General features: G+C 38.8%; 1 protein-coding gene across 1 annotated transcript in view; it reads left to right on the top strand.

The window, feature by feature from the left end:
• Positions 1 to 368: 368 nt before the first annotated feature.
• GALNT1 (polypeptide N-acetylgalactosaminyltransferase 1) overlaps positions 369 to 26,871 on the top strand; it is a 78,541-nt gene continuing 52,038 nt past the window's right edge. Inside the window, 3 exon segments of the mRNA XM_030335681.1 lie at positions 369 to 423; positions 15,488 to 15,731; positions 24,526 to 24,700. Of these exon segments, the coding sequence (XP_030191541.1) occupies positions 15,593 to 15,731; positions 24,526 to 24,700 (314 nt within the window). The 5' untranslated portion in view covers positions 369 to 423; positions 15,488 to 15,592.

Genomic DNA, 26,871 nt, shown 5'->3' with positions numbered 1-26,871 from the left:
CAGGACCTGCTCCAGGTGCTATTTGTCTTTGGACTTCCCACCTGGAATGTTAATATCCTGTTAGATTTCTAAGAGGAGGAATGACTCTTTTATAGTCTTTCCACTGAGCTTGAGTTTGGATCTCAGTGATATTTTATTCATTGACTCACTCATGCACTAGACATTAACTAAATACCTACTATGTGCAAGGTTTGGAGAAATACCTATTATGTGCCTGTGCTCAGCATTGGGGAAGTAGCTGAATAAGACATGGTTTTTGCCCTCAGATGCGGCTGACCTAAAGTCAGTGGAATAGCATGGCTGAAGTAAGGGGGGAGGATAGAGTTATTCTGTAATAATCTGATTTTAGGAAATTTATTTTTCAACAGGACATGTGGGACATGTGGATTTGGGATATGAATTCATTTGAAAAACCACTTTGGGGTAAGTTGATAGCTGGGAGTGAATGACTTCAGGGTTTCACTTCCCTTACCTTGGGGTTTGCTTTTACAGCTATGTAGGTTTCACACTTATGTTGATTGGACTTTATGCTTCATATATACATAAGTTAATGGTTTGTACTAAAATCCAAGTTTAGTTATTTCAGAAATGTAACCATCAAGCATAGTCCTGGTACTAATTAGTGCATTCATATTTCATTAGGGAGGTCATTTTGAAGACTAGATGAATGTAAAGTTTAGAAATAAAAAGGTTCTTATTATTTAGGTTTAACCTGCTTGAGCTCACCCAATAATCGTGTCAAGTGGGCTGGAAATCACTCATAGAATCAGTGTTGAAGATTCAGGGTTGAGAGTGCTTAGGTTGTTCAGTCGGTTAAGCATGAGACTCTTGATTTCAGCTCAGGTCATGATCTTGTGGGTTGTGGGTTTAAGCCCTGCATCAGGCTCTGCACTGAGAGTGCAGAGTCTGCTTGGGATTCTCTCTCTCCCCCTTTCTCTCTGCCCCTCCCCAGTCACATAACACTCACGAATAACACTCACGAGGTGTGCACGTGTGCTCTCTCAAAATAAATAAACAAAAAAAGATTCAGGGTTAAAGTTTATCTCTGAGCTTTGCAGTACTGTGGCCATTTGAATAATCATTATATCAGTACAAATATAAAAGCTTCCTGATTTTTTGTTTTATCTAAGAAGGTGCCTCTAGAAATACTATTCAATATTTACCGAGCGTGTAGTATAATATTTAAGTGTTGTACATGACCTCATTTAATTTAGTGAAACGGAATTATAAGGTGGGCATGTTTTTCTCAGAGGAATAAAGAGCTCCTGGTTTATGCAAATAAAGAATAACATTGCTAGGATTGTTTATTTATTTGCTTATTTCATTTATTTATTTATTGAGAGGGAGAGAGAGAGTGAGCATGAGCAGGGGAGGGGCCTGATGTGGGGCTCCAACTCAGGAACCCTGAGATCATGGCTTGAGGCAAAATCACCAGTTGGTCACTTAAATGACTGATCCACCCAGGAGCCCCTGCTAGGATTGTTTAACTAGTAAGTGTTGGAATTGAAATTTGAACCCAAATTTGAATTTTAGCATTTGGCCTAATAGACACTTCTTTTTTCATATGCTGATTGTGTTGCAGGTTCCCAAGGCCTTCCCCAGGTTTAGTGATTGGCTAGGAGGACTCCTAGGATTCAGCATATAGTTATAATAACAGCTAACATTACAGTGAAAGGATACAGAGCAGTATTGGCAAAGGGAAAAAGTACATAGGGTGAAGTCTGGAGGAAACAAGGCACAAGCCTTCAAGAACCTCTCCCAGTGGAGTCACATAAGCTGTGCTCCAGTAATAAATTGTGACAACATATGTGAAGTGTTATCAGTTGGGGAAACTTATTAGACTCAATGTCACTCTATTTATTCTGGGCTGGTCATGGAGGCACCCTCTGCCTAGCATGTACCAAAATTTCAGTCTCCCAGAAGAAAATCAGGTGTTTTGCACAAACCATATTGTTTGTACAAACAGTTAGACACAGTTAGACACTTATCACTTGAGCTAAGTGTTTTAACAGTATAGGGAACTGTTTGTCATTCAAATTCCCAGTTGCCAACCAAGGGCCAACTTTGCAAGCCAGCCTTTCTAAGGATAAGAATCTTACGCCTGCTTTGTTAACTTTTCTCCTGTACATTGATTTATTCATTTAAGTAGATTGTGATTATGATCATTTAGCTTCTGAAAAATAATGAGAGAAGTGGGTATTATGGCAAACCAAATGCTTTAATGGTGTTTGTTTTGTGTGTGTGTGTGGGGGGGGGGTGTCCCATGAATGACTGTCCATTAGTTTGGTTTGCTAGAAGGACTCCCCCAATATAATGTTGTCCTCATGGCTAAGGTTTATTATAGCAAAGGATACAGTACAGGAACAGCAGGAAAAAGATACATGCAGGTGAATGCCAGGAAGATCAGGCACAAACGTCCATGTCTTTCCTCTGTGAGGATCCCAAGGACATGACTTTCTGTGGCCAGCCCTGGTAACTAAAATTTAGGACCCGAGCAGACACCAGGTGCACATCATAAATCTTGGTGATTACTTTAAACAATGCTGACAGCCTGATACATCCTGACCCATTGCCTTTAACATCCTTACCCAGTGACTGTGAACATTCCAGGAGTTTAGTTCTCAGAGTTTGGCCAGGGGTCATTGCCATGGCTCCAGGAATGCCCCAGAGATTAGCATGGACTGAGTGAAACAGACCTGCTATGTTAACTCTTTCCTCACAGTATCCTATGTGGAATAATGTTGCATTTGTTGAATGTACCGTTTAAATGGTGATATATTCTTCAGTACATGATATTCTAAACTTAGAAAAAACAATTGATAGTAAATAGTTGCTAAATTTCACTTCTTTAGAATTCTTTTCATTTCTTCTAGATTCTTTTCTTTTAAGGATTTATAATAATGGTGACTTCTGGATTTACCATTTTTGTTTACAACTATTTGTGCCATATATGTTATATTAAATAATAGTACAGAAGGGTGCCTGGGCGCTCAGTTAATTGAGCATCCAACTTCAGTTCATGGGTCGTGAGTTGAAGCCCCACGTCGGGCTCCCTATCATCAGTGCCAAGCCCTCTTCAGATATCTGTCCCCCTCTCTCTTTGCCCCTCCCCTGCTTACGCTCTCTCAAAAATAAATGAACATTTATTTAAAAAAAAAAAAAAGATGGTACAGAAATATGAACTTTAAACAGTTCAATTTACATATTACAAAATTAACCTTTGCTTTATGAAGATCTTCCTTGTGAACATGGTAAGGTCTCTTTAATGGAATTTGCAGGTGCACAAAAAAACCATTTTTGCTGGAAAAGAATAACCCATACTTTAAAAACTGGCTGATTGCAGGATTTGAAACCAATCCGTTACTTAATCTATTGCTATTTGAAACCTGTTTTGTGTTATGCAAAAAAGACAAAATGGATGGGAAAAGTTCCATGCTTGAAAGTGAGAGGTTCTGAGTTAACTAAATGAAATAGGTTTCTTTATTGCAGAACTTCATAGAACCTTTAGGGCAGTCAGTAGTAGACAGTATGAATCTCCCAGGGTGTATAGAGTATATAACATTTTCCTAACTTATTTGACCATGGAATTTCTTTAGTGACAACTTGCAGGTATGAGTCGTGCAGTAATAGTAAGAAAAGTAAGAAGCCATTAAACGGTTTTAGGTAAAGCAAAGACAGAAACAAAACAACTACAGAAAAAAAATTAAAGAAAACCTTGTTGCAGAAAAGTTTAGTATCTTGCACTGCCTTCTGATAAAACCTGTTCAGAAACTTCCCTATCTGTCTGTCTTTTTCCTGTCAGGTTTCCTGAGTTGATGTTTGTCTTTTGTGATGTGAATGGCGTGTCTCTTAGATTGGTGTTTGACAGCATAAGTTTCCAGGGTGTGATTTGTTTCAGGCTAGTACCATCTGCAGTACCTGACATGGTATCAAGAACATGGTTGGCCAAGACTCAGTAAGTATCAGAGAGTACAGAATTGACTCTAAAATACCGAAACTTTTTTTTTTTTTTTAAGGAACAACAGTATAGTAGACATAAAAGTTGGACGCTATACATTTATTTTAATAATGATGTCATTTTATAAGACATTTTTGGGTTTTTCTTTTCTTTTTTTCTTCTTTTTTTAATGTTTATTTATTATTGAGAGACACAGAGAGACACAGCATGGGCATGGGAGGGGCAGAGAGAGGAGGAGACACAGAATCCGAAGCAGGCTCCAGGCTCCGAGCTGTCAGCACAGAGCCCGACGCGGGGCTCGAACTCACAAACCGCGAGATCATGACCTGAGCCAAAGTTGGGCACTGAACTGACTGAGCCACCCAGGCGCCCCTGAAATTTTTATTTTAAATGGCTCTTAAGTTGAACTCCTTATCACCAACTTCTTTTTTATGACTTGTATCATTATTTATTTACTATTATTTTTAAAAATTATATCCAAGTTAGTTAGTGTATAGTGCCATAATGTTTTCAGTAGATTCCAGTGATTCGTCCCTTATGTATAACACCCAGTGTCTATCCCAACAAGTGTCTTCCTTAATGCCCTTTACCCATTTAGCCCATCCTTCCACCCACAGCCCTTCCAGCAACCCTCAGTTTGTTCTCTGTGTTTAAGAGTCTCCTATGTTTTGTCCTCCTCCCTGTTGTTATATTATTTTTGCTTCCCTTCCCTTATGTTCATCTGTTTTGTATCTTTAATTCCTCATATGAGTGACATCATATGATTGTGTTTCTCTTATTTCGCTTAGCATAGTACTCTCTCGTTCTATCCACGTTGTTGCAAATGATGAGATTTCATTCTTTTTGATTGCTGAGTAACACTCCATTGTATGTATATACCACATCTTGTTTATCCATTCATCAGTTAATGGACATTTGGGCTCTTTCCATGATTTGACTATTGTTGATAGCACTGCTATAACAGTGCCCCTTTGAAACAGCACACCTATATCCCTTGGATAAATACCTAGTTACAATTGCTGGGTTGTGGGGTAGGTCTGTTTTTATGACTTGTATCATTTTTAATTTGTTTTCTCAGAACAGTAGAATTGATCCACCGTAGACATGTAAATTCTTTTAACTACTAGATTTTTTTTTTCAGTATGTGGAATGTTTTTTTTTGTTCATGGGAGTTAAATGGTTGTCATAGCTAAGGAAGGCCAGTGGGTCAAGGGTAGCCAAGGCCCTCCTTAAGAAGTTGTACAAGGTGAGAAGGCTTCTTTAGCATCTATTAAGAATTATTATAAAGCTGTAATAAGTAAGACAGCAATGTGGTGTAGGGGTAGACGAACCAGTGGAACAGAACGTAGAAACCTGGAAATCAGGTTTATGACAAAGTTTGCATTGCACGCCTTTAGTAAGGGGATGAACTTTCCATACATTGTACTGGGACAGTTGGTTATCCACATGGCAGAAAGTGACATTGAATCTCTACTTAAACCTGAAAGGTAAAACTTAAAAATTTTTAGACATTAGAACAGTATCTTTAATGATCTCTAGATAGAGAAGAATTTCTTAAGACATAGAAAATGTGAACCACAAAAGATACCTCTTATTAAGAAGATAAGGTATAAACTGGGAAAATATTCTTGCAGTGCATGTAATCGACACAAGATTAGAATCCAGACTGCAACAAACATCTTTACAGACTAACAGAAAAAAGAAAACAACCCAGGGGTGCCCAACTCTTTATCTCAGCTCAAGTCTTGATCTCCAGATTGTGAGTTCGAGCCCCATGTTGTGCTCTGTGCTGGGCATGGAGCCTACTTTAAAAAAAAAAAAAAAAAAAAAAAAGAAAAAACAACCCACTGAATGGAATAGTGGACTAGACTTCGTAGGCACATTAGAGAAGAGGAAATGGAATGACCAGTGGAAATGGAATGACCAGTGGAAATGGAATGACCAGTAATGGCAGAGACCGTGGGGAGATGCAACTACATTAAGATACCAACTACACGCACCAGATTGTCAAAAAATAAGAAAGTCTGACATAAGTAAGTGTTGCCAGGGATATAACACATCCAGAGCTCTCATTTTGCTTACTATTTTGCTTCAACCACCTGGGAAAACAAATTGGTCATATTTAGTCATATTGAAAATATGCGTACCCTATGACCTAATACCCTTATGTATGGACTCTAGATCAAGGGTTGGTGACAACTCATGAGTTAAAAATGGTTTTTAACATTTCTAAATGATGAAAAAAAATTGTGTAATTTGTAATGTGAAGATTATATAAAATTCAAATTTCAGTCACCATAAATAAAGTTCTGTTGGAATACTATCATGCTTACTTATTTATATATCATTATGGCTGCTTTTGTGGTGTGGCACCAGAGTTGAATGGTTACACCAGAGATCTTCTGTCTAGTAAAGCCTAAAATGCTTACCACCTTACTCTTTGCAGAAGTGGTTTAGGACCCCCTGCCCTAAATAAATACTCGTGTGTGTGTGTGTGTGTGTGTGTGTGTGTGCGCGCGCCAGGAAACATGTTTAGGAATGTTCGTAACAGTACTGTTTTTGATAATAGAAACCTAGAAAGCATCACATGTTCGTTAAATATCGAATGGATAAGCCGTGGTATGCTAAGCCAGTGGAGTACTGTTCAGTAGTGGAATGGACTGTAATCATATGCAACATATGGATGGGTCTCAGAACTCAGTATTTAAAAAAAAAACGCAAGTCTCAGATTTTTCCAGGTATAAGCAGTTCAGAAACAGACAAATAAATGTAAAAAGGCATTGCTAAGGATACCTGCGAGGTAAAACTATCAGGAAAAGAGAGAATGGTAAGTTTGGAATAGAGGTTGCCTTGGAGGAGCTGGGGAATAGATAGTATTAGAGAGGGAACTTTAAAGATTATGCTCTTCTTCCTTTTTAAAGTCTCATTTTAAGGTTTTTTATTTTTGAGAGAGAGAGAGAGAGAGAGCGCACACACGAGCGGAGAAGGGGCAGAGAGAGAGGGAGACAGAATCCCAAGCAGGCTCTGAGCTGTTAGTGCAGAGTCCAGTGTGGGGCTCAAACTCACGAACCGTGAGATACGACTTGAGCTGAAATCAAGAATGACACTTAATTGACTGAGCCACCTAGGCTCCCCAGATTATGTTCTTATTCTTAAACTGGGTGGTGGGTATACATGTGTGTTGTATTGTGATACTTTGTTTCAGTGCTGTGTTTTATACATACTTTTGATATTTGATAAGTTTTTGTGATTTGGAGCATTAAAAGGTATCTTTTCAAATAGTGTAATTTGCCTCATAATGTACAGTTATTTATAACTACCAGAAGGGAACCTCATCAGTGGGCCAGAACCTGCTTGATTTCACCTATAGGTCACTTCCTCTCGTGACCCTGCCCCCCCGGGCCCCCCCCCCCCCCCCCACTGCCAACATCCCAGGTGTTCTGGTTGTGTCAGGAACTGATTTCAAACTCTTAAGCAGAAAAGGTGATTAGTAGAAGGATTGCTGATGTTTCTAGAAGCCAAGGAAGAGTCAGGGACTTGGTCTCCATCGGGACCCTCTGCCTCTTGTTCTGTATGCCTCTGCTTGGGCTCATTCTCTTGGGCTACAGGTGGGCTTTCTCCATGTGTTGGGCATTGTGGTTGACTGCAGAACTACATGCATAGCCTCAAGCTCTGTGACTTAAGAAGCCAAGGGAAGAGATCTTGTGGTTGGCCTGGCCAGATCATTTGACTGTGGCCAAGGGGCTGGGTCTATTACCAGAAGAAACCTTTGGGAGAAGGCAAGGAGAGCAAGGGTCAGAATCATGAACCTGGAAGCCCTCTCAGTTTGCATTTATTTTATGTCTGTTCTTTAAGTGTAAATCAGTATGTGGCATTCAACATAGCTTGGTGAATATCAAGGCTATTTTGAAATGACAAGACATTTGTTATTGCCTAGGACTTGATATTCAGTGGTTGGGTGGGGAGGGGGGTTAGAAATGTCTGTTGTGCGTATTACTCAAAATCAAAATATAGCATTACCACAGAGATCTCTCTTGCTATCCCCTTTATAGTCATACCCATTTCTTTCTTTTCCCCCTAATGAGGACATTTAAAGATATTAAAATGTTTGAGTCAAAATAGACATTATGAACTTGCTTTAAGACATTTACTATATTCCAAATGACTGGGAGGACACTTGGCCCATTGGTGGTATTGTTTAACTGGGATTAGTCGTGTTTAGGTGGTTTTGTATCTTTTACTTTTTTGTGTTTGCCAAATTCCTTGCATTGAGCATATATTACTTTATAATTAGGAAAAATATTAACTTTTAAAGGTATTGCTATAGGTTAAGTCAGTTTATTACCTTGGAAACTGAGATTCCATTCAGGATACTAGTAAATTTTATAGGAGTCTATACCGTGAGAACCCCAAATGATAAACTTGTTCCCCAACCTGTAAACTTGTTAACACCTGGGAAACAGAGAAAGAGAATATCCAAATTCGTATGGAATGTGGACATCATTTTATACAGAATTTTTAGACTGGTTCTTAACTAGTCTTTGTTCAATACTCAGAATGAGAGTATGCTAATACCTAAAAATTGGTTTGCGTTTTTGTCTGGTGAATGAGCCTTCTCAGTGCCAAATTTAGTCAGTAATCACTTGACAACTCAAAGACAGTGGGAGAAATGTTGGCCTAAACACTGCTTCCCAGGAAGCAGAAACCATAAAATTAAAAACTAAAGAACCAGAGGCCATACTTACCTTAGGCAGTAGGTAATAGGCCAGAATAGCTGCTCTTTGTTTTGACAACTTTGTCTTCAGTTATTATCTATTCACAGATTTACTTTTGTTACTGGTATAAGGTAGGATCTAAATTTATTTTTTACCATATGGAAGGCCATTTGTCCCTGTACCAGTTTTCTACTCTGATTTGTAGTAGCACCTGTCCAGTTTTCCACACATGTACAGGTTTGTTTTGGAGAACCACATGGTTTTGGATTCTTTTGTTTTGTTATAAATCCAGTCTCCAACAGCTTACTTTGTGTTTGGATTAGAATTATATTAAATTTATAGATTAATTTTGGGAAGAGACTGTTGTTTTTCTTTACTGAACATAGTATATCTATCCATTAGTCAGGTGTTCTCTTATATCTCTCAATAAAGCGCCACATTTTTGTTATGTCTTACACATATTTTTTTAAGTTCATCCTCAAATACCTTAGGGTTTTTATAGCTATTTTGAATGTAATTTGTTTTCTCTTGCATATTTTAATTAGTTATTACTATACAGGAAGTTGATTGATGTTACATGTTCATCTTGTATTCAGCAACCTTGATGAAACCATGATTAGCTCTAATGGCTTATCTATTGATTTCTTTTAGAGTTTTGGTGTAGAAATCATGCTGTCTGCAGATAATTTTGTCTCCCCCCCCCCCCCCCCCCCCGCTCATCTTTTCCTTTTCTTGTTTTATTGCTTAGATTCTAGTATGGTGTCAAATTGAAGTAAAGATGCATAAGTCATGTTACAGAAATGCATGAAAAGTTCTGTCATTAAATATGTTTACTATGGGTTGAAGAATTTTCTTTCTAGGCCTATTTTGTTGTTGAAATCTTATAATTGATGAATAATGAATTATCTCCAAAGTTAATGACTCCAAACAACAGACATTAATCGTATTTGCTTTGGGTCAGGAATGCAGGAACAGCTTAGCAGGGTGGTGTTGACTCAGGATCTTTCTGGATATTGTAGTCAATGTCAGCAGGAGCTACAGCCATCTGAAGGGCTAATTGGGACTGCTTCCAAAGGGTTCACTTCCGTGCCTGGCGGTCTGTTGGTAGGAGGCTTCAGTTTCTTTCTATGTGACCCTCTTTATATGGATGCTTGAGTATCCTTCTGACATTAGTGCTGGCTTTTCCCAGAGTGTGATCTGAGAGAAAGCTAGGAGGAAATGTGTTTTATGACTAGTCTTGAAACCACACACCATTACTTCCACCATATTCTGTTGGTTAGAAGCAAGTCACTGAGTCCAGCCCCACTCTAGGAGGGAAATTACAGTCCACAGAAATTATTTTTCATCTTAATTTTTTAAAAGTCTGTCTGCCCTAACAAAGTTGCATAAGATCAAAGGCTTCTCTCTGTATATCTTTACCTTAGACACCTCCTTTGAGCCTCAAACTTTTGTATCCTAGCTGTGGTTAATATCTCTTCTTGAAGGTATCAGGGTTACCTCGTACTTAACATGTCCAAAGTCAAACTTAAGTTTCTTCCCATCTTGCTTCTCCTTCTTTTCCTCTTTTGTTGGTCCCTGTTTCTGTGACTGGCACCATTCTGCATCCAGTTGCATAAGCTAGTATTTCCTCCTGTCTAATTCATCCTTAAATCCCATTGAATTTGTTCCTGAATACCTCTTGAATCTGCCCACTTTTATCCAGCTTCCAGCTTTATCTTAATCACAGGTTTCCTCCTCTTTTGTCTTTGAGCGTCTGACCTTTCAGTGTTGGGCTCCTTTCTGCTACAGACCCCTTGCTACTCACCGCCTCAAATTTTTCATCTCAAATCATGTCTTCCTCAGGGAAGCCTTTTTGACAGTCAGATATTTGTTTATATTGCTGTGTACCTCCCCTCAAAAAGTTATCACCATTGAAACTTTATGTATATGTGACTGTTTGATTAATGCTTGCTTTCCTGGAGCCAACTCTAAATTTCATAAGGGTAGGGAGTGTGCATTTTGTCTATTTTTGTATTCCCTACATTTGACACATTCCCTATATTTACCGAATTTGTGTGCATTGAATGAATTAATAAGCGAATGAATATGTTTGATTATAGCTCTGAGAAATAAATGGAATATATAACTAGTAAATAAAATAATTTAGCCTTCCCTTACTATGTTAGAGGATAACTATCATGTTTTTAAGTCTCTAGTGTTTCTGACAAGTTCCAGCTACAAATTAAGTGACTAGATCTGCCGAAAGGGCCCATCTCTCCTATCTCTGTTGGGTCAGTATGATGCCAAGCTAGTGATCCGAGGTGCCTGAGAATACTGTGTTCTTGTTAGAGGAGAGATATACACTCCGATGTACCCAGAAGTCAAAAGCTTTAGGTCTAAGAGAATGAAACTTCCATTTTTTCATAAAGGTACTATTGAGCCGAGACTCTCTTCTTAGGCTTGAAACTTCTGGAGAGCCTTGATTAGAAGTATGAACTGTAGGAGAGAATAATTAGTTCTAGGGGCGCCTGGGTGGCTCAGTCGGTTAAGTGTCTGACTCTTGGTTTCGGCTCAGGTCATGATCTCACAGTTTGTGGGTTCAAGCCTTGTGTCAGGCCCTGCACTGACAGTGCAGAGCTTGCTTGGGATTCTCTCTCTCTCTCCCTTTCTCTCTGCACTTCCTGTGCATGTGTGTGTGCACACACTCTCTCTCTCTCTGTCTCTCTCTCTCAAAACATTATAAACTTTAAAAAGAATAATCATTTAACCCTAGAAAAAGCTGATGAATCTTTGGAGGAACTTGACAGTATGACATAGAGTAGGATCAGAAGTTTGCTGATACATGCTTTCAACAATAGTCAAATTATGGAAAGAGCTTAAATGTCCATCAGCTGATGAATGGATAAAGAAGATGTGGTTTGTATATAACAATGGAATACTACTTGGCAATGAGAAAGAATGAAATCATGCCATTTTGCAGCAATGTGGATGGAACTGGAAGGTATTATGCTGAGTGAAATAAGTCAGAGAAGGACATACCATGTTTTCACTCATAGGTAGATCTTGAGAAACTTAACAGAAGACCATGGGGGAAGCGAAGGGGAAAAAAAATAGTTACAAACAGAGAGGAAGGGAGGCAATCCATAAGAGACTCAAATACAGAGAACAAACTGAGGGGGGATATGGGGGTGGGGGAGAGCGGAAAGTGGGTGATGGGCATTGAGGAGGGCACTTGTTGGGATGAGCCCTGGGTGTTGTATGTCAGTGATGAAGCATGGGAATCTACCCCAAAAACCAAGAGCACACTTTACACACTGTATATTATCCAATTTGACAATAAATTATATTTAATATATATATATAAATAATTAAAAAGAACTCTGCTGATATAATTGATCACTGTACTTTGATATTAATTATGATTTTATGACTTAAAAAAATTAGGTAGTCAAATGCATTTCAAATGGAAAGTTTTAATTTATCATTGTTGGGACAAAAACTGTGAGCTTTAAGTGACTTCCAAGATAAATTCTGGTGTGTGTCATTTGAGGAAATGTACACCGTTTGTCTGCTTCTGAAATTGGCATTGTTTCTTTGAAGTATTCCCCCCATATTTATCTTTCTTTTTTTTAAGGGAATTGAGGTTGAATTCAGCTTGCCTTTTTAGATGTAGTTTTATGAGTTTGGACAAATGGACAGAGTCATCTGACCACCACCACAAGCAAGATCCTGGAATGTTTTCATTATCACAAGTTCCTTCATGCCCCTTTTGAGGCAGTTCTCCCCTTCCTCCACAGCCCCTGGCAACCGCTGATTGATTTCTGTGTCCATAGTTTTGCCTTTGCTGGATTGCCCTATAAATGGAATCATGCAGTATACAGTATGCAGCATTTTTGTGACTTCTTTCACTTAGCATAATGCTTTTGAGATTCACCCAAGTGATTGCATATATATCAAGAGTTTGTTATTTTTAGTTGCTAGGTTAGTATTTCACTGGTGTGGTACAGTTTGTTTATCCATTTACCAGGTGATGGGCATTCGGATTGTGTCCAGATTTTGATGATTACGATTAAGCTGCTGTAAAGATTTATGTACAGGTCTTTGTGTAGACATATGTTTTCCTTTCTCTTAAGTAAATAGCTAGGGACGGAATTGCCAGATTCTTGTAGGAAGAAACTGCCAGTTTTCCAGAGAGGCTGTACCCTTGTGCATTCCCCTGGCAGCATTATTACAGTTGCAGTTGCAGCAATTCCTAGCTAGCACTTGGTAGTTTTCTTCTTACCTTTAACCATATATATTGGCACATAGTGGTGTTTCATTGTGGTCTCAATTAGCAGTTCCCTAAAAGCTAATGATATTGAACATCTTTTCACGTGCTCATTTACCATCTGTATTGCTTTTTTGGTGATAAAATTGATGAAACTTTTTGCCTATTTTACTGGATTGTTTTGTGTTTTTTAAAGTTTATTTATTTTGAGAGAGGGAGGGAAGGAGGGAGAGAGAGAGCGAGCACGCAGAAGCAGGGAAGGAGCAGAGAGAGAGAGGAAGAGAGAATACCAAGCAGGCTCTGCGCTGTCAGTGCGGAGCCCAGTGTGGGGCTTGAACTCATGAGCCACCAAATCATGACCTGAGCCAAAACCAAGAGTCAGATGCTTAACCGACTGAGCCACCCAGGTGTCCCTGGTTTCGGTTTTTTTTTCTTTTTTTTTCTTTTCTTTTTTTTTCTTTTTTTTTTTTTTTTTTTTTTTTTTTTTTTTTTTTTTTTTTTTTTTGTTTTTTTTTTGTTTTTTTTTTGTTTTTTTTTTTTTTTACTGTATTTTAAGAGTTCTTCTATTCTGGATATAAGTCATTTATCAGATATGTAATTTGTAAATGTCTTCTCCCAGTCTGTGACTTGTTTTTTTATTTTTTTAACTGTGTTTTGGAGAAGATTTTGATTGTGAAGTCCAAGTTACCATCTTATGATTTGTACTTTTTTTGTTCTGTTCTGAGGAAACTTTGCCTCACCCAGGGTCTCAAAGACTTTTTGTCTCTCCTTTATCCTCCTTTCTCCCTACACCTCCTGCTTCATCCATACCCCTCTTCTCCCAAACACATACATACCCACTTCATCTTCAATTTTCTAATCTCATTGTGCTGCCTTGGAAAAATTAAATAGGAATGGATACAAAGTAATAGAGATTTACACTGGAGTATTGTGGGCTATAAGCCTTTAAAAAAATAACAATCAGATTTTCGAGAATAGAAAGCTACATTTGAATCCCAGATACTGTACTAGCAGTCAGATTGTTTTGCTTTGCCAGTGACCAAAAGAGACAGCTTTTCATGTAAAGTAGCTCAAAATAAAAATTTGTATCTATCTAGCTTCTCTGGAGAAAACTATTGCTTTACGATGCTGTGCACTATAGTGCTTCTGGCCCCCCGCCCAACCCTAGTCACCCTAGTTATCAGTACTTGCTCACCGCATGGGACACAGTATCAGATATTAATTGAATAAGTACAATTTTGAGGCAAGCGTATGACAGTAATATACATCCCTGTTCACTGTGCAATCAGGGAATGTTGGTTTGATGAAGGAGGAATGTCAAGAAAACAAAGGTCTCAGAGCACAAATAATACTTTACATTTGTAAGTATCACTTAGTATTTTTTTGGGTGCTTTTCAGGTCGCTGTCTAGCAACCTTGTGAAGTAGGCAAGAACTATTATATATCTTTTTTATAGATAAACTCTCTGGCCTGTCCTGAATTGCTCAGGTAATAAGTACCACTGTTGCCCACCATGGCATGTAAAATTGCCCTTTAAGAAGCTGCTATGTTGCCCATCAGCCCAATCCTTCGGAACATCTGCTCATTTGGCTTTTTTCGTGAGGCACATGTGCAAAGTGTGTTTCTTCTATCCACTTCATCTGAATGCACTTGGCTTGTCTCCCTCCTGATCAGCAGTGACATAGGCCTTTGAGCTTCCATGTCAGCTGCTTATCAGAATGATTCCTGACCTCTCTGAGGTCCCTCACACTGCTCCAGAGCTCCCCAAGATGAGCTCCTTAGTAACAGAAATGTTACTAGTTAGACTATCCCAAATGACTTTCCAAATTGGGTGACAGTTCCTTCCGTCATTTTCTTTGGTGTTTTAACAGATTGAGGGGTGGGGTGGGGGGAATAGAGACTAAAGATCAGAGAAGTCTGTAAAATTACTGTCAAGAGCCAGGACTAGGTCTCAGATCTTAAACTCTTTTCTTCTCCATTATACTTGCTGTGAGTGTTTCTGAATGGCTGGTGACTGTAGTATTTTAGAATGGGATTCAGTGGAACAGAGGGATAAGGATTAGCCCAATAAACTGCTATCGTACAATACTGGGAGACCTCCTATTAGTCCTTAGGACCTGGAAACCTGAATGGACTGAGAATCACTGGTTTCTTAAACTCCTGTGGCAGTTAATGGCTTAGCATTTAACATAGCAGTTGAATAGAAGGCAGTTCAGCCCTGTGTGTTTCATGGATATGAGATAGTGGCACACTATTGTTTTAATTTGCGTTTTCCTAATACTGAATTGAGCGCTTTTCCACATTTATAGGCTATTCAGGTTTCCTTTCTGCATAGTGCTTGTGTATATTCTTCACCCATTTTTCTTTTGGATTATTATATATTGATTTGTAGGAGTTATTTGTACACTCTTGGCACTATTAATTTTTATGTATTTTACAAGTGTTTTTAAAGTCAAATTTTTAAACTTATTCTGAATAGTAAAATTTCATGTGCATGTTAAATTAATCTTATAGCTCATTTTTAAGGTTCTGATATTTTAAGTTATCTTTTTTCTTTTTGTCTCTATAGGTTATGAACGTGATTTCTGATGAAACTGGATTGGAATAGTTTTCATGATCTTTGCATATTTATATATATATATATTTTAAAATTTTGCATTTGACTTAAAGTGCCATGAGAAAATTTGCATATTGCAAGGTGGTCCTAGCCACCTCCTTGATTTGGGTACTCTTGGATATGTTCCTGCTGCTTTACTTCAGTGAATGCAACAAATGTGATGAAAAAAAGGAGCGAGGACTTCCTGCTGGGGATGGTGAGTGACGTTTTACACTGATACATCTGTTTCAATAAGTATGTCACTAGTTTGTTCACTAATTTGGATACTATAAAATTTTCATTTTTTTAGATTAATAGTAATTCCTGACTTCCTAAATATGATGATCATGTTACCAACAGTTTTCCAGTGGGTTCCTCCAACAGTTAAAAACAAGATTCAAGTCTCAGTATAGAGTTGCTGAATTCAATATTTGTGTTCACTGTTACTTGTAGTTAATTTTCTGCAAACTGTATTACCAAGTAATGTGGAGAAACTAATATTAATGGTTTTGAAACTAATGACTAATAGTTGGAACCAACAAAATGGTATGGCATTAGTGTAATGACATAAATGCTGAATAGAGTGTTAAAATTTCATTGTTGGGTATTAAAAGATGTTTTTTCCTGCCTTCCCATCTCATTGCTGAGGGAAATCATTCTAGATGGAGGTGGTCTGGAGAGTTCTTTTTGTTAATGCTGTACATAGCTCCAGTTAGCACTTTTGAGAGGACTTTTGTAAAGATGAGGCTGTATAATAAAGACCACAGTGAGACTGCAGTATCTGGTATGGAAAAGAAAGGAAACACAAATATGAAGGACCTAGGTTTGAAGTCCTAACATTTTGGGCAGTGGACACCTGGAAAATTCAGTTTTGAATACCTGTGTTCAAACCAACAAACAAGTGCTGCTTTTTATTTTTTTAACATAATGAAAATGACTTTGCATTATGAGCCAATAATTCAGCTGTTCTGAGCTCTGAACTCTCTATGATTAGTTATAGAAAATCTGGCTATGCAGTAATTCTACTATTTTTAGGAATTCTATGTGAATGATTACTGTTTTAACATCAGTTTTATTTGAATATGTAATCACAGTTAAATTTTTTGTATTTTTATAATGAGAGCACCTGGTCCCCTAAAATTTATAATCTAAAAATATTTGTTTGTATTGGTTAACTGTGCCTACTTACTGTAATTTTTATAGATGGGTTTGTATAACAAGTTCTGTTCATTTCTTCTTGGGAAATTTACCTAAAATTAGATTCAGTTGCTTGCACTGGCTCTAGTAATACCTAGGCTATAATCCCTCCCTGACTTTTTAATTTTCACTTTCCCCTTAAGTTTTTTTTTTTTTTTTTAATCTTTATTTATTTTTGAGAGACCAAGTGTGAGCAGGGGAGAGGCAGAGAGAGAGACACACACACAGAATCTAAAGCAGGCTCCAGGCTCCAAGCTGTCAGCACAGAGCCTGATGTGGGCCTCTAACCCACGAACTGTGAGATCATAACCTGAGCTGAAGTTGGACACTTAACCGACCGAGTCACCCAGGCGCCCCTCCCCTTAAGTTTTAATAAAATATACTTTAATTCAAAGTCAGCTTATTAATTTGTTGACTTTCCTGGTTTACTCTTTGGCTCTGCTGTTTAGTACCTTTGTTGGTTGACTCCTTAACTGTTGTTAGAACTGTAACTCTGTCTAGATTTAACTCAGAGGGCAGGTATTACCATCTACCAGTAAGTTGGATATTCTTTTCCCAAATAGAACAGATTAACTTTCCCCTCACCCTGCTTTAATTTGTTGCCATTTATAGCGGAAGCTCATGGTGTTCTATTTTAAACACAGAGACGTAAAAGTTAGAATAGGACCTCTAGTGTGTGAAGATCCACTTGGTGAATATTTTTAAAACTCTGATACGTGCTGGGCAGTATATATATGCTACACAGTTCAATAACAAAAAATAAGGCAAAATTCCTCCCTTTGAGGAACTCACAGTTCAAGAGGAGAGAAAGAATAAGTAAAATACTGATAGAATAAATAGCATTCTAGAGATGTGCACAAGAGCAGAAAGTACTGGGAACATCTCGGGGTGTCTGAGAAGGTTCAATAGGGAAATAATGCTCATGTTGAGAAGTGTCATGGTGAGCAGGTGTTTTTTACGTTTGATAAATAAGCAAAGGAAAGAAGCATGTGCAAGATATGCAAGTGAGAGAATAGAGTTGATGGATAGAGAATGTGAGGAAGGAGCACAGATGAAGCTTGGGAGGTTAGCAGAAGCCACATTCCCAAAGGCCTTTTATGGCATCCTAAGGATTTTGGATTTCTTCCTGTAGGCAGTGGCATGCCGTTGAAGGATTTTAAACAAGGGAGTATGTAACCTGATGGGATCCAGACTTTCGGAAGAAAGCCTCGGTGGGCATGTGGCTGACGTACTAGAAGAGAATAAGGCAGCAGCTAGTCGAAGCTGTCATGAAAGTTTAGAGAAGTTCTTAGAGCCTACAGTAAAGTGATACTGAGGTAGAAAGGAAAAATATATATACATAAGAAATACATAAACAGTGGAATTTACGTAACTTGAGCCACTGAATGTAGGTAGTAATGAAAGAAGAGTTTAAGATACTTCTCAGGTTTCCCTGTTCGATGAATTGATAGGAGGTGGGCCCCCAGAGGCGGAGCAGCTTTGATGGAAGGTGAAAGGATGAGCTGGGTTGGGAGTATTTAACTTGGAAAATTCTGGTAGAGACGTTCTGCAGGAGAGAGCAGTCGAGGCGCAGAATGTAGGTGGTAGCATAAGCCTGGTCTGCGCAGAGGACTGCATCAGGAGCATGTGTAGACTCAGAAGGGACAGACCCAGTGTTGAAGAGCATCGTGGAGGTCAGTAAAGAGTCATCTCAGGAAGTTAGAGGCGGAAGGGGAAGCCAGAGGGAGAGTGCTCATGAAAACCCTGGAGTGTTGTTTGTCAAGAGATTTTATCTGCGATGAAGAGGAAGTGTTTCTATATGTTTCTATATGAGGTTTGTTTTGACCCTGGCAGGTGCCATCTGATTGCCAATAGGTTTGATGTACCCGTGAAGAGTAGAGATGTGTAGCTTATTCTTTAGGAAGCTTCAACACAGAAAAAGGGGTGGTGCATGGGGTGCCTGGCTGGCTCAGTTGATGGAGCATGTGACTTGATCTTGGGGTTGTGAGTTTGAACTCTACATTGGGTGTAGAGATTATTCAAAAATAAAATCTTAACGGAAAAGACAAAAAAGAGAAGGGTAGCACAGTAGTTAAAGGAATGGAGGCAAAGTTTTATGTTTGTGTGTATTTTTTATGTACATTGAGGGGGAGGTTAAAATATAAGGGACAGGGGCGCCTGGGTGGCACAGTCGGTTAAGCGCCCGACTTCAGCCAGGTCACGATCTTGCGGTCCGTGAGTTCGAGCCCCGCGTCGGGCTCTGGGCTGATGGCTCGGAGCCTGGAGCCTGTTTCCGATTCTGTGTCTCCCTCTCTCTCTGCCCCTCCCCCGTTCATGCTCTGTCTCTCTCTGTCCCAAAAATAAGTAAAAACGTTGAAAAAAAAATTAAAAAATAAATAAATAAATAAAATATAAGGGACAAAACTAACACCTGAAAAAGCAGGTTCTTAGCAGATGAAACTATGTGGTGTCAAAACCATAAGAAAAGGATTGTATTTGAAGAAATTGCCAAGGTTAATACAGTTTTGAAAACAACGGTGGCATGAGCATCAAAGATAAGAAGTAGCTTTTATACAAAGTACAAAGGTACTAGGTAAAGGAGAAATGGTCTGGGAGTAACGGTGTGGAGATGTGAGATCTCATCCGAACCTTATGAGACACAGAGAATGACCAGTTCTCCCAGAAGAGGTTTGTGAGGGTGGTGGGCTCTGGGGGAGGGCAAATTTGAGTGAAATCTGGTAGAAGGGCCTATGTGTTGTGGAGAAAGAGAATGAAGAGGCTTTACATTGGTGGGGGGTAGAGGGGATCAGGCTGTTTCACACGACTGAGGAGGAGGGAAGCATGAGAGAATGGCTGAGCAGTAAGCCAGGAGGTGAGGAAACTGTAGGAAGGGAGACGGGGTGAGAGGCTGAGGGTTCCAGACGGGGCTTCAAAGCTAGCATACTTACTGGTTTATATACTGTAAGAAAGCAGAAACATTCCAGCTATCATTGTAAGCTACATCCCAATCAGAGTTGTTAAAATGTGGAAAAAATATTTTGGAATACATAAAAAAGATAATGCCTAAAAACAGTAGAGATGATAATTGTGTACGGGCGCTTGGGTGGCTCAGTTGGTTAAGTGTCCCACTCTTGATTTCGGCTCTGGTCATGATCTCACAGATAGTGGGATCAAGCTCCTCCTCGGACTTTGCGCTGACGCACAGATTCTCCCTCTCTCTCTGCCTCACCCCTGCCTGTGTGTGCTCTCTCTCTCTCTCTCTCCCTCTCAAAATAAATAAATAAACATTTTTTAAAAAGATGATAATTGTGTAATAAGAGAAAATCATTTAGGAGAAGTGGTTTTAGCCTTTTATTTGTATTTTTCCCCAAAAGGGTATCATAACTTTATACCTCTTTATTCTTATTTGAGAAAAACACAAGTTAAAATTTGTAAGATTTATTAAAATACATTCAAAGGTAGGTCGTGTGGCTTGTGTATATTAATCTGGTTTGGTGGCATTCAGAGTGAATCTGTAGTTTTCTTGGTAATTAAGTTTTTAAAACATGATACTTTTTGGTTGGCTCATAAGACCAAGAGTTGTGAGTTTGAGCCCCACATTGGGAGTAGAGATTATTTAAAATAAAACATGAGACTTTATTGTTTTATAAGTGAGGTTTACCTGAAATGTAAAATACATTTGTTCTCACATAATACTGTGGATTTAAAACACCTTAGTCTCTCCCTTGTCAGAGTTGATTTGATTTTTAGAAATGATCTGCATGTAAAATTTTATGCCAAGGAAGATTTTCTTTCAGTTCAGAAAATGATATCCAAATCCCATTTCAGTTGGTTTTAAACAAAAATTTCACTGAACTTAACTTTTAATTTACATAAAAGACTGGTAAGTAGAGTGCATGGAAAGTTAATGCTTATCATTTAATCTGCAAGTGCATTAGTAGGAAAAATATATTCATTATCCACATGCACTTTATCCTGAGCTCTTTGCCAAAGAAAACTAGTTTACTAGTCCATTTAATTATTTAGGATATTATAATCTCTAAATTAGAGTATTGTGGTGGATTCTGTAAGTCATCTAGTAGTCATAATAATTTTTGGTAATTTCTATTATAGCTTGGAAATTTCATGTGTACCAGTAGGTTGAGTTACTTAATGTGGACACTGTACTAGATATTCAGGTTATTCATAAGTACCAGGTGGTCAAATTAGTAACATGTCACAATAGCAGGATTGTGTATGTTGTAGAGTTTTGTCTGCTTCTTTAAGATCTTAAGGCCAGAGTTTTACTTCACAGTGATTGGGCAAGATTTTAACTTTCTGGTCATATAGTCTCTTAAGCTATAAGCAATCAAGCTTATACTTACTAGTCCTCACAGAAGTAATATCTAGAGTCCTCCTTCATGCTCCCACAACCCCCAGGGAAAATGTCAAATATAAACAAAAGTAGAGAAATAGAACTCCCATATACCCACCATCTGGCATCAGCAGTTTTCATTTCAGAGCTGGTCTGGTGGCAATGGATGTGTGGATACCTTTTCTCTCTGTCCTCCCTTTCAATATTTTTGTTGTTGATAATGAAGAAAAAATTGGGTGTTCCCCCCCCCTCCCCCCAGTTTCCCACAGTTAGGATTTGCATCCCTTTAACACTTTTTGTCATGTCCTTTGGTGTCTTATATTTTCTGTGAATTGATAGGTAGGTCCGAAGGCTTGATCAAATTCAGGATCTCCCTCTTTCCCCCACCACCTCACCCCAGCAAAAATATGTTGTAGGTGGTATTCTGTATAACTTAATACTCTTACTTTTTTTTTTAACTTTTTTAAAATTTATTTTTGAGAGAGAGAGAGAGAGAGAGAGAGAGCGAGCATGAGTGGGGGAGGAGCAGAGAGAGAGGGAGACATAGAATCCAAAGCAGGCTCCAGGCTGTGAGCTGTCAGCACAGAGCCTGACACGGGGCTCGAACCCACGACCGTGAGATCATGACTTGAGCTGAAGTCAGACGCTTAACCAACTGAGCCACCCAGGCACCCCATGCATAACTTAACACTCTTAATTTAAAAGCCAAACAGCATGAAAATGTTTTTTTCCATTTTAACTTTAAAGCATCGTCTTATACTAAAATAGCGTTCTGATAACGAAAGATATTTATGATCAGAGCCACTAAATGTCTCCCACCTACTCTTTGTGTTAACTATGCTCTCCATGCACACAGTATAATTGCCACATCCAGAACTCTGCTGCTTTCTCTTGACCCCTGAATATCCCAGTCCCCAAATCTGTTGGTTGCTTTTTTTTTTCAGAGACAGACTCAATTAGAATTGACTCTAATAAGAGTTTTATAACTTGTGATTTTTAAATATTTAAAATCATATATGGGGATTATACATCTGTACTTGTATTATAGTTTTTATTACACTTGTGATTGGGAAATCTTGAAATTGTATCAACCCTGATATTTAAAGAGCTTAGTTACTTGGCAAACATTAGACAGGCTTTGTTTTTAAAAATTGTTTTACATGAGTTTCCTATAATTTTCCTATAATTGAAGTTATTTGCTAATATATTTTTAAAGTTTATTAATTTTGAGAGAGAGAGAGAGAAAGAGATTGAGCTGGGGGAGGGGCAGAGAGGGGGGGAGGAAGGGGGAGAGAGAGAGAGAGAGGAAATATGAATGAATGAATGAATGAATGAATGAATGAATCCCAAGCTGGCTCTGCACTGTCAGCATGGAGCCTGATGTGGCGCTTGAACTCTTGGACTGTGAGATCATGACCTGAGCCAAAACCAAGAGTTTGTCACTTAACCAGCTGAGCCATCCAGGTGCCCCTATTTCCTAATATTTTAATGCCCTCCCCAAATCACAGTTCATTCTGAGAACAAGAGCAAAATTATCTTATACCATTTTTTTTTCTTGATGGTTGTCTAAGACGGGTGTTTTTATATTCTAGACAGAGTTGTTGAAGACACAGTAATTTCATATTCTCTGGCTCTGGTGTTGGTAGGTTGCTTTGTACCACGATCTGAAACAATCTACAGGTCAGCTTTACCAACTAGTCCTATTCTTGGGCAGATGAAGCCTGGCTGAAGAGAGATGGCTTGTCTACTGCCTTGATGTCTCTATTTTTGTGCAGACTTTTTGGAGGTGCCTAAAATGTAAACAATGGGAGAATAAAATTTTCAGTTTTAAAAATAAACAAGTAAAGTAATGAAAGTTTTTGTAATGTTTATTTTTGAGAGAGAGGGAGAGCGCACTGCACACATGAGTCGGGGAGGGAGCAGAGAGAGAGGGAGACAGAATCTGAAGCAGGCTCCAGGCTCTGAAATGTCAGCACAGAGCCTGATGCAGTGCTCAAATTCACAAATTGTGAGATCATGAACTGAGCTGAGGTTGGACGCTTAACCGACAGAGCCATGCAGGTGCCCTCAAAACAGGTATTTTTATCCCATTCTTGGCCTCACCCCATTCTCTACCAATCCCTTTTATTGTTTTAAAATTTTTGCCCCATCCCTTTTAGATGAGAAGTTTAATACACTTTTTTCCAAGTTTAATATATCTGGGAACTTGTTTTTCTTGGAACATTTTTTAACATGTCAAAAGTATAAAACAAGGAATATTTCGAAACTGCTGATCTAGAATATTACCCTTTTTATGTTATCACGAGATAACATGACTTAGAATGATCTTTCATGATACTCCACCTTGCTTGATGCTTATTCTGATGTCTATTATCATTTCTGGGGTTTCATTTTGGCTTATTTTGAATAGCACTTTTGCTCTCATTAATTCAGCATATACTTATAAAACTCCTACAGGACACTGTGCTAAACTCCCCAAAAAGTATGCGAATGAATCAAACCTCAGCTAAAAAGAGATCGTAATCTAGTGGGGAGCCCACAAGACAGGTTAACAATCATTATGGAGGTAGTACTTGATTAGAGATCTAAGAGCCCTAGATGAAATGATGTGGCAGTCAGGAGTAGCAGATGATCGCTGCAGAGAGATTTGGAAAAGCTGCAGGCAAAAGAAGCTGTTGTAGCTGGGACTTGAAAGACAAGTAGGGGTTTGGTATTGTAGAAATTGGAATGGGGAGATGCCATGGGAGGGGACCAGTGTGAGCAAAGGCACCAACACAGGAAAACATGAAGCACTTATGAAGGGAAGTAGTGAGTTGCTGTTTGACTGAAGGATGATGACACACTGGAGTGGGCGTGGGGGGTGGCATGGTGGAGGGCTGAATAAGTGTTAGGTTTGGGAAATTTGGTTAAATTTTCTGTTAAAGAGGGGCGCCTGGGTGGTTCAGTTGGTTAAGTGTCCAACTTTGGCTCAGGTCCTGATCTCGCGGTTTGTGAGTTCGAGCCCCATGTCAGGCTCTGTGCTGATAGCTCAGAGCCTGGAGGCTGCTTCGGATTCTGTGTCTCCCTCTTTCTCTGCCTACCCCCAGCCCCACTCATGCTCTGTCTCTCTCTTTCTCTCTCAAAAATAAACATTAAAAAAAATCTTTTTTAATTCCCTATTAAAGGGTTAGACTTTAGGAGATCATGGGAATACCATAATGAAGGTCATGCTTTAGAGAGGTTAATGTGGTGACAATATTTGAGATGGGAACGCCAAGGCTGCGTGCGATTCAGGTGAGTGAGTAGTGCAGGGTGTGGAGGTCTTGAGGGAGGATACTTGTGTGGAAGAGGAGGACAGGGCAGCCCCTAGAAGGTGTCACAGACGTAGAGGACGGGCTCAGAAATGGCTCTGGGTGCTGAGGGCACAATTTAAACTCATGTTATTAAACAAATATTTACATTTGCTGTAAAATTGTTAATTAAGTTTCCTCCTTATTCTTAGTTCTAGAGCCAGTACAAAAGCCTCATGAAGGTCCTGGAGAAATGGGGAAACCAGTTGTCATTCCTAAAGAGGATCAAGAAAAGATGAAAGAGATGTTTAAAATCAATCAGTTCAATTTAATGGCAAGTGAGATGATTGCACTCAACAGATCGTTACCAGATGTTAGGTTAGAAGGGTAAGTACCTAGTGTGGTCCTGTTGGCATTTAATTAAAATGAAAAGTGTGCTCTCAAGTCCCAGTAAGTTGCACTTCAGTGTTGACTATTCTGAAAGTGAATGTTATATCACTGTTATTACTTATCCCATTTAACTTATTAAATGTTGATGAAAATAGTACTGATCATTAGGCTATATATTTTAAGCTTTAGATTAGAAGTGTATTTTAAACTTATCAAAATGTTCCTATAATCAGCTTTTAAAAAAGATTCTTTTAAGTTGTAACTTAAAACAGTAATGTATGTAGTCATAGGTGTACATATTAGTGAATTTTTACATATACATATACACCTGTCTCATCATTATCCAAATCAAGATATGTGTGTTAAATGAATATACCATAATTTATTTACACATTGATAGACATTTGGGTTGTTTCCGCCCTTTGACTATTACGAACAAAGCAGTTGTGACATTCTTATGCGTGTCTTTTGGAGGACTTAGACTCTTGTTTCTGTTTGGTATGTCTAGGGGAAAGGAGTAGGTTATCATATATCTAGCATTAGTATGCGCTGCCAAACATTTTTCCAGGACGATTGTGCCACTTTGCATTCCCACCCCCAATATAAGAGGCCCAGTTGCTGCGTGTGAAAGGTACACAAGATATCTGGGCTAGGGGACAACAGGCCCAGTGAAGAGCAAAGGAACTATGCAGAAAACACACGGAACAAGTGGGCAGATACATGTAGCTCCTGAGACCCTACCACCTTGCCCTCTGTGGCTCCCATTGATGCCAACAGCCAGGCCTTCCCTCTCCTTCTCCAGGCAAGAGATTGGAGGATCATTCGTAACACAATAGGACTAAACACAGAGAGGTGGAGGAAAACTGATATTAAGCATCATTCAGAGCTAATAATCACCTTTTTGGTTCCCTATTTTTATAACAAATAGGTAACCAAGGAATATTAGACGATCACAAGAAACCCTCAAACATGGAAAGTATAGTCCCCAAAAAGAGAAGTAAGCAATTTGGGAGAAGCAAAAACTATTCAGGTAGAAGAAAACTTAAACAAAATAATCCCAAAGAAATAAAATATTACAACCTTAAAACAAGAGTAGGATACTATTCAAAAGATACACTAGGAGAGCCAAAAAGAGTTTTTGGGAGTTTAAAAAGAAAGAAAGAAAAAGGCAGAACTCAATAGCAGCTCAGCAGCAACCCTAGAAACAAAGGAGCAACATTCTAGAGGAAAATAATTTCCAACTTAGAATCTATATCTGTCCAAACTTGCAGTCAAACACACAGGTTAAAAAGGGACATTTTTGGAAATCCAAAAAGGTCTCATAACACTGAGCTGCCACACATCCTTTCTTGGGAAGTTACTGGAGATTATGCTTCACCAAGTGAGGACTCAAACCAGGGAAAAGATGGACACAGGATATAGAAGACAGGAGATGTGACATAAAATTAATGTGGTGAGAATCCCTTGAGGATGGTGAAGGGAGAGCCCTGGATGAGAGTTGTGTAGGCCAAGAGGCGGCCCACCCAGATGGAAGGAGGCCAGGATACTCAGGCCCTGGAGAGACTTCAAGAAGATGGGATGGTACTGCTCAATGTCTCTAGAAGAGATTTAAATCTGACAATTGATGGAGAGTTTGGGATGCAGTTAATATTGTGCATATAAAAATTAAACCGGGGTGGGGGGGATTGAGAGTATCTATATGTTCATCCAGCAGATTCATTGTAAATCTTAGGTTTTCACAAGCTCTTTACTCTCCTGAACAATTTAAGAACAATTTTCTTACTAAAGAAAGCCAGACTCTTCAGGGAAGCCTGCAGTTAAAATTTGAATGATGTCTGTGTTAAAAAAGACTCAATTATTTTTGTTTTGGCAGAGTTATTTTTGTAATTGTATTAATTCCCCTATGTACATTACCACTCTTAACACATTTTGTTAAGCATTTACGTTTTGAACAGTGTTTAAACGGTGTGATACACATGCTTGTGCACTGAATTTTGGGCTTGTTGAAGACTGCTCAGATTCGAAAGTCTTACTTTGCACAAGCTGCTAATACATAGTCCTTCCTGCCAGACATTTGGGCCCCGTGGGAGTGGGCCACTTGGGAAGCCGGCACAAGGTCACTACTGCAACTGAATAGCCTTTTTACACCTTCTTGCTCCATCTCTGTG

This window comes from Lynx canadensis, chromosome D3, assembly GCF_007474595.2.
Source record: "Lynx canadensis isolate LIC74 chromosome D3, mLynCan4.pri.v2, whole genome shotgun sequence".
Classification (NCBI taxonomy): Eukaryota; Metazoa; Chordata; class Mammalia; order Carnivora; family Felidae; genus Lynx; species Lynx canadensis.
The sequence above is the reverse complement of the archived record's forward strand: the minus strand, read 5'-3'. Positions and strand labels throughout refer to the sequence as shown.